Source organism: Marasmius oreades (assembly GCF_018924745.1).
Source record: "Marasmius oreades isolate 03SP1 unplaced genomic scaffold unpl_scf_1, whole genome shotgun sequence".
NCBI lineage: Eukaryota > Fungi > Basidiomycota > Agaricomycetes > Agaricales > Marasmiaceae > Marasmius > Marasmius oreades.
The window spans coordinates 57997-66704 of NW_025064825.1; the positions used below are offsets into that span (position 1 = coordinate 57997).

An 8708-nucleotide genomic window follows, 5' to 3' on the forward strand; every position below is an offset into this window, starting at 1 on the left:
GTTGTCCGGTGGTGCCACCATGCCCTCCCAAATCTCGAGTAGGTATCCGCATAATCAGCTTCGCGTTTTTCGTGACTTTGACAGAGCAGTCCAACCTTGGAAGGTAAAAACGTAACACGGGGTTGGTTCATCAAGACTCAGCCCGACTGAAACGCATGGAAGCTCTGGCTTCTCTTTCGAGCGCAACACAACGCTTGGTTACTTTTTTGGAATATGACAGCTGGAATGGAATGGAAGACATAGTAGCCAATCGCCGTGGACGACTCTAGACGCAACTGGACGCTCGTGTGGGAGAAAGGACTCGAAGAAGCTATGTTGTTCGCTTCCATAAAACCGACGAACGGTCGGGGGAGGTCTCGTGTTCTGCCATTGTACTGTTTACCTCTCTCCGCCATTCTGTGAAACGATTTGGACGCTACTACTCGCAAATATGGCAGGGATCGAGGACTCGAAGGTGATGTATATTTGTACTTTCGCTGTTTGACTGTTTACTAAATCATAGTTGTGTTAGGATACTTCTCGGGGTAGATTAAGGAATACATCGGGATATTCTGATTTCGACCAGGGTGAAAAATGGGAGGTAAGCTGTTGTATTCCGATTATGAGTGGTCGACTGTCTCAGACTCTGGGTCTTGTCTTAGAGGCGATTGGACTCTATTCGTACGGATTCATTCGAAGAAAATTTGAGGGAGGCAAATGCCAATGAGGTAGCACACCTACCCAACGCAACATATTTATTTATTGACGCAATTATGTCTTCAGTTTCCTCCGGACCCCAACAAACCCACCGTCCAGCAATCTTGGGATGCAATTATGAAGATGTCAGACATGCTGGATGATGATAATATGAATGGCTATAAGGAGGATCTTGATACGCTTCTGGTTTTTGTGGGTTGACTAACTCTTTTGTAATCCATGTTCATCGCTCACCTGTTTTGGGGTACAGGCTGGCTTGTTCTCTTCGGTCGTGACCGCTTTCGTAGTGGAGTCGTATGGATGGCTGCAAGCAGATCCTGCCGATACTACCGTCGCGCTTCTCTCACAGATCGCTCATCAGATGAGCAGCGGTGGCCAGTCTCAGTCTCTACCTCCTCCTCCACCCCTTCCGTTCACTCCCTCACCCTCAGTCGTACGGATCAACACGTTTTGGTTCCTCAGTCTCACCCTCGCTCTGGTCGATGCCTTATTCGGCCTTCTTTGTAAACAATGGGTTCGTGAACAGCAACGAAAAATAATAGCACGAACTCCCGGGCAGGCGTTGACCCTCCGATGGCTGCGGTTACAAAGTTTCGAACGGTGGCACGTGCCCAAAATCCTAGCCTGCCTCCCGATCCTCCTCGAAATCGCACTCTTTCTTTTCTTTGCTGGCCTCTTGGAGCTTCTATACATCCGAAATCAAATTCTGTTCGCATTCACATTTACCGTCATCGGAATTGCGGTAGTATTCTATCTCACAACGACGTTACTTCCCGGGATAGACATCCTCCGTCAGGTGTTTGAAACCCATCCGTATTTCGCAACTGAAAATCCGGTGTTTGAGCCGGATGATATCCTTCGGTTGCCAAAGATCGAGTTTATATGCCCCTACAGATCCCCACAGTCGGGGTTTCTTTTTCACTTGTTCGCAGCGGTGTACCGTATTCCTGGGTGTAAAAGGCTGCTGTATTCGTTTATCACCACGTTTAATCGGGAATGGAAGAAGAGTACAGCGTCGATTGGGAATTTGGATTACCTCCTCACCAAAAACATTGCTGGCATTTCCAATTGGTCGTCGGTGGATATGAATACTGTCGAGCGGTTTTCGAGTATTCCCAAGTGTCCTGATCTCTATCAGTTGAAAGGGTTTCGGTGGCTTGCTCAGGGGGCTAGAGATATACCGGCTATGAAACCGCATGTGAAGAATGTGCTGGGAGAGGTACATCCGCATCTAGTTATGCCTGCTGTGTTCGATAGGTGGGAGTCACCATATGGGAAGCCCATGTGGAGTGCGACGGACGTTGAGGGTGTATTGGAACTTGGGCATCGCAGGGGTGATAATGATATGTTTAATGATCAGGCAACAGGAGAGGATTTGGGGCTCGCTTCGAGGATACTGTGTTTTCGATATTTATTGGCGACATATGACGACTATAGGGTGGTTGATTCCGGGAGCGATGACTTGGCGAGGGTGGCCGGGGAGCTTTGGGACCAGATACGTAAACATCCGCGGGGGGATAGTCGGGTTATTAGCACCCTTGTGTGTCCTGGGGAGTTTCTGATGGCTCCGGCACGGGAGTGGAGAGGGAAGGGCTTGGAGTTTTATAAAAAGCAGTGGGATAAGATGGATCTCAAATCACAAGTGAAGCTGGTGGAGAACACGTCCAAGTCGATGAACTCGTTTCTCAAGACGTCGAAGCGCAGCAAGGACGAGGTTGGCGGTACGCTTTTGGCATCCACCTATGGTCTCGACTTTTTCATTTTCTTGAACGACAAAGTCTGCGAAACAGGAACGTTGCATCAACGACCTTGGACAATCGAACATTGGATGGAGATGTTGAGTCACGTACGGAGGGTTCATCAGTTACCTATCCAATATTTCAAGTCGATTCCGGGTACTTTTCCGATACCGTCGAGCGAGCTCAAGAGAACCTTGGATTACTCTGGAACGTCGGAATCCACTCTTGTGGGCTTATTGGATACGTACGAGGAGTGTTGGAACGGCGCCCACCGGTTTGTTAAACAAAGGGCGGTTTGTGCAGTTTCTGATCATATACACCGGGTCTTACCATCCGGTTTGGATCCTCTGTCACCGTTGAGCGAGGAACCGGATCAGCTGTCTTCATCGCCCTCAAGTACCTTCATAACTTCCGCAAGAGGCCTCTCGTTTCTTACGTTTGTGAACGAGAGGTTTCATAAGGATTTTGGATTACTTGATTGGTGTGGTCAAAATACGATTTGTCGATGGGTGGATGCTTTGGAACGCGTTCGGATCCACCGTAGGTTACCTCTTAGATATTTTAGCCCTCTTCCTATGAGGTATCGGGTCACTGGTGAGGTTACGGGTTGGTATAAAGCGAAGGATTTGAAAGAAGGGGGAGGGATTTTTGATATAGGAGGTTTGGGTGTTCCAAGTGCCAAGGGCGATGAAGAAGATCAAACGGAAGAGATTCAGAAGGCAAGCAACGAAGGGGGGAGCTCATCGACATCTTCCGGTGGCGAAAAACCGTGGTCTGGGAGTGCACAAGTATTCAAATTGACAACTGACATTGACAATCATCAGCGGACTCAGGTCACGGTTTTGGAATTTGACTCGGGGGACGCAGAGAAGTGGGAGACACAGGACAGACAGAAGGTATTAGCTGGAGGGCCAGGCGCTGAAAGTAATGTTTGATGTTCCGACTAGTCAATGTAATCTTTACCAATTATCATGTTCCTACAAACGTTACAGTATGTTTGATTATTTGTTAGTACATATCGGTCAAAGCACGAGCTAATACATGTTAAAAGCTAGGTCTGTCTCCGTCGAACGTAATTTTAGTCGTGGACGCATACTGATCTCACACCTTCGGAACTGTCTGTATGTAGCGTCAGTTAGAGTACTGATGTGCGTTGGCAACTGGTGTAGGCAGGACTTCGTTGATGATAGGGACCTTATGAATATTGCACGGGAGGGATATGAGGAGCAAGGAACATCGGTCAAGCATGGGAAAGGCAAGCAGCGTGCGGTTCGACGATCGTGTTCGAAGTCGTAAAGCGATGATTGTCAGGCCGCAGCGGACGAGAGCGGTCCGTTTCAAATCATCTCGCAAGGCGGGCGCTACAAGCTTCAAGCTTCAGCTGACTCCCATGATCACAGTTCTCCCCATTTCAATACCTGAGGCTCCCACGGCTCCTCGCACGTACTTTGCATATTTGCAGATGGGTTCTGAAAGCCCTTGGTCTATTATTGTTGCTTCACCATCGCCAGAATTATAACCGTGGTTGGTTTGATGCGACGGAAACAAAGGGGAAAATAATGATATACTCCGCATTGAAAATGTTTTTGTACTGAGGTGTATAGGTAAATGAGGACCAAGCAATAGAGAGCAAGAGGTTTCAGATTTTACCGATTCGTACACCCAAAGTGTCGCATGGCAAACTGATAGGCGAGCCAGCAGCCTTGCCTGGATAGCATGTGACTATCAGCCGATGCCAAGGTTGTCAAGCTTCTTTCTTCCTCACACCCCATCAACACGCCCTCACAAATAGTCATTACATGTAATCAACACTGGAAAAATTGAGTCATTTTCAACCCATTTTCGGAAGAGGAAAATGATCCGAAAAGCGTGACTTTTTGGTGAATTGTAGAGTGTCAAATATGCAGTAGAAATGTAAAATATTCAACAGATTTTCTATGCTTGGAAATTTTACCAAAAACATATATTTTAAATGTATTCTAGATAAACCAAAACAGAAAGAAAATGCAGACTTTCAGGAGAATTTTAGTAGGTTGAACATGCACGAAACACACTCCATTTCAGCCACATTTTCGGCCTTCGAAAACTTCCCGAGAAGCCCAAATGTTGGGAGCGTATTTCTTCGTCTAAAACATCACAAAAACTTGGACTTTTCGATGAGTTTCCGGGTCACAAAATTAATACAAAACCCCCATATCTTCAACGAGTTTTAGAAACTCAAAAACGCGTCAGAAAGTTAGCTTTTTCACTTTATTCTAGAATAACGAATTTGTTGCGGAAATCCAAAATTTCCCTCATGTTTTCGAATTCTTGAAAAGTCGGTATACATACGGATGTCCGTATTCTTTGAATAATCCATCCGGAATCCGGATGCTGTCATCTTAGTATCGAAAATTAAACGAACAGCTCCGTTCTGCACCCAAAGAATCACGGTCCCTTTCTCTGCTAGTTCATATCCAGAAAAGTTGCCACCCTCACTCAACGGTAATGTTTAGGTGCTTGTCGATAAGATCTTAAAGGGACATGGACATTATTGGAAGCTCGTGGCATGCACGCATGGACATTCAAATACGGTTGAGCTTCTATTCCTCAGTTGTTGTTGTTGTTGATGTTTGAGGCTTTTAAGTTCACTCGGAACATTTGCTTTACGAGGGAAGCACGTCGAAGGTATGTGAGTTTTCGTACGAGTTCTGGGGATAACCGCAACTCGTCAAACCTCAAAAAACATACCCCATTGAAATGCAACGTGTAAGGGTATATTTTATCTTGAACAGCGTCAGAGCAGATACAAGAAAGTAATAGAAGAGATGTCGATACTCCCAACACAAAAATACAACAAGCTCTGTTCTACGACTACTGATTGAGTGGGTGCAACAAGTGTGGATTCTCCAACTTAGAGGTGCAGGTAGATCAGTGATCTAGCCAACCTTTCGCCTCCTCTGGCGAAGACGAACCTCTCTCGATGAAATATGCCACCTGACGTGCTCAGTCAGTCAGAATCGAGGCGCCAAAGGAGCACATACAACGACATCGCTGACTTGCTTTCCTAAACCCTAACAATCGCATGCTGAGATGGATTAGGGCCTCTGTGACCAAAAGGGTGAGTTGTCAAGTCAAAGCGAAAAAGAGTGAAATTACTTACCAGTTCTATGGCTTAGAGGGACCCACCATTTCCCTAAGACAGTCCGATCATTGATCCTACACCTTTCGTGCTCCTTCAACCGTCTTGTAACGTTAATCGAACGTCCGATCTTCAAAAATTCCTCCCCATTCTGCTTTCCCTTGACCAAGTAAATCCAACCCGCTTCCTCCCGCTGATATATTTTTTGCCGTCGTTTCAAATACTTTTCTCGGAGTTTGGAAGTGATAGAACGATGGACGACCATAAGGGGTACTAGTGTTGTCTGCGTTGAGGCTGATGGCGGGATTTGTAGATATTACCTTTCCTGATCAACGTGGCTCAAGACCGTCCTGTCCCGCCTTTCCTTTAGTGTAGCAACTCGTTTCTACACTACTGTCACCGACCCTCAACTCTCGACTTCCCTTGCCAGGCGAAGCAATTGTGAACTGCAGAAGGTTTCGGTTTGGAGGGTTGAGGTATCCATCCTTTGTTATTACTGAACTGACTTGGATTGTTGTTGACCATACGTTTCTGCCGACCTGTGCGAAGATGCAAGAAAACAAAGGATATCGCTGCGCCGTGAAGAAGTGGCAACAAAAGACCGGATATAAGGTCGATTCGAAGGCAATACCGCAGAAAGTTCACCCAGACGCAGGACCCGTGGCCAGTTCCTCAACTTCGGGTTAAAACTCCTATTGATTCTCGATGATGCAGGGTATTGAAACGGGGTTGGTGACCGTTAAAGATGAGTGATTCGGGTGGGAACACAGTGTTGTTTAGATTCTAATGCTGAGGTTTACCGCCGTCTGTCTCATCTTGGTGGTTGCCATCCGGTTCGAGTTCGAGTTCTCGGCCGCGGTGCGTAGACTGACGTTTGGATTGGCTGCCCTAGGCTGCCCTCCTAGGAAGCAACGACAGGTCTGCAGCGTTGGTCACAGCAGAAGGGAACCTGAGCTTCCATCATTGAGAGCCGAAGGACTTGGACCGAATATCGGAAGAGTATGTCGTATTGGTTCTGCTAGGAAGTTTCAAGCTTCGTGGTTTCAAGGAGGTGGATACTCGCGTCGTACATGTTGGGGGTGCTCGTACTAACCCGCCAAAAGTGATCAATCGACAAGGTGGCTGGACTTTGTTCATTATCTGAATCCTATCCAGAAGCCAAGTCTTAACCATGTTCTTCAGAATACTGAACGTATGGGAGGAAACATTCAATTCTCCGAGTGTGAGATCGCGTTGCCCCCCCTCCCTCTGCATACTCATTGATCGTTTTCGAGGCAGAGTCAAACGCCGTAGTTCCACCACTTCCTTCCAACTCATTCACTACTACTGAATGAATCACGGAATTAACGGCTAGGTTTCGAATCGTCAACAGAAATTGGGATATACCCCAGGCACCACAAATTCAGTGTTGGGGAGATCTCAATACCATATCCTGCTGGACAAGTCGGCGAGCAAATGTGATATCAGATGGCTGGTCGCCTTCTATATGTCCAATGGGGATATCGAAGTATTCGAGCATGCAACCTATCCGGCCACGACCCGAGCGACAGATAGCGAGCAAGCATTTTTCGTGCTATCTCATTCCAACCATACTTCCCCTTATCATCCACCCACCATCATGCCCACAATTCCAGCACCATCCGTAGACTCCAATCGTGAGGAGTGGCCAGATGCAGAGGTTGATATTCCAGAGGGCCAGCCGCTGCATTCAATAACGGACAAAGACGATGAGGAGGAGGACTGGGACCTTGAGATGGACTTGGGCAAAACCGGCAGCGCCAGAATACGAGCTCCTTCCGCCTCTATTGTCTCCGATCTCATTCCCTCCACCATGACCGGAGTGATCACCATCCGTCCACCCACAGCCTTCTATGCAGCATTCTGAAGATGATGAAGACGATGACGAGGGCATTTCCACCATCAAGGCAGCCACTATCATGCCCCGGCCACCCCAGCTTAAACACCAAGACCCCATTGATGAGGATTTCGAAGATGGTTTCTCGTTACCATCCGACCTCACTCGCCTTTCACTCGCCCCTTTGTCCCTCAATCACCGTTCCTCGAAAGAATTCTCTCGAGTGGGGCGACAAAGACCAAACGTCATCTTCACAGTCTTTCGACGCTACCCGTCTCTTGGGTTCGCTGACGCTTCACCGTCATCCAATTCCACCTCCTCTGCCTCTTCCACATCTTTGCCCGACACAGAAACAGACGATGAAGACGACGACGACGTTGAGGGTCAGATAATCCCATCCGAAATTTTTGAATCAGGTCACGGTGACTGCAAACTCAGCAAAAGAAGATGACCGTATTCGTTAATGAACAGGTCAAGGTGGCACCTCCCGATCCAGAGGATGATTTTGAGATGGGTCTAGTCATTGACGATGACGTTGATCTTAGCCCCAGCCGGCTTCTTCATAGCGCTCAGCGACGTCGGAGAGCGAAAGGCCTACATAATCAACGCAGTCGTCGCCTACCCACCCAACCAACGTCAATCTGAGGCCACCTTCAAGATTAAAACCTGAAAGAGCAAAATCCCCAGTCAATCCACCACCATCCTCTGCTCGTCAACTCCAAAAAACTTAGGCTGTCACCCTCGCCTCCTTTACATCCCCACCCGCTCACAAACATTCCAGACCTTTTCACAGACCCCATCACCGCGACGTCCTCCTTCTTAGCCCCGAAACCTGGAAGCTTACGTGGACAGAACACGGAAACTCACTAGAAAGGCATCGCTCTCCTCTCTTATGGATAAGAGTCAATCTCAAGCTTCAGGCTCGGGATCGACATCGACTAGCACAGACAAAGCTCATTACGAGGAACCCACTGCAGCCTCCCGAGCAAGGACGCAGACCTGATTTTGTCACAACCAGAGTACAAGCTTGGGAAATAGGAATCGTCTTTGCTAGAGGAAAGGACAACGGGACAGGATTTGTTTTCGTGTAAGCCCAGTTCTCGAGGTACGGCAGTTTCCGTAGTTAATACTTCGACTTCTTCCATGGTGGTGGTCTCGCAATCAATGCAAGTCTCCGAGAGGCGAGGTATTGGGGGGAAAGGGGCAAACACATGGAGCGGTGAGGTCGCCGAAAATGCATGATACAATAAAACGTAGTGCCCGCCCTTGCCACCACTGAGATGCTGGCGTGAGGTTG

The 8708-nt window shown here is 47.8% G+C and overlaps 3 protein-coding genes across 3 annotated transcripts; all 3 read left to right on the top strand.

The window, feature by feature from the left end:
• Nucleotides 1-430: 430 nt before the first annotated feature.
• Nucleotides 431-3370, top strand: E1B28_013839 (uncharacterized protein; the record flags this gene model as incomplete). Its single annotated transcript, XM_043160644.1, has 5 exons — nt 431-454; nt 512-580; nt 642-707; nt 763-888; nt 947-3370. 5 exons carry the CDS (start codon nt 431-433, stop codon nt 3368-3370), a joined length of 2709 nt encoding a protein of 902 aa, XP_043001770.1.
• Nucleotides 3371-7042: 3672 nt separating this feature from the next.
• On the top strand, nt 7043-7441 carry E1B28_013840 (uncharacterized protein; the record flags this gene model as incomplete). The annotated part of the gene is made up of 1 exon (XM_043160645.1): nt 7043-7441. One exon carries the CDS (start codon nt 7043-7045, stop codon nt 7439-7441), a length of 399 nt encoding a protein of 132 aa, XP_043001771.1.
• Nucleotides 7442-7493: 52 nt separating this feature from the next.
• Nucleotides 7494-7862, top strand: E1B28_013841 (uncharacterized protein; the record flags this gene model as incomplete). The annotated part of the gene is made up of 1 exon (XM_043160646.1): nt 7494-7862. The coding sequence occupies one exon, from the start codon at nt 7494-7496 to the stop codon at nt 7860-7862; it is 369 nt and encodes a 122-aa protein (XP_043001772.1).
• Nucleotides 7863-8708: the final 846 nt, after the last annotated feature.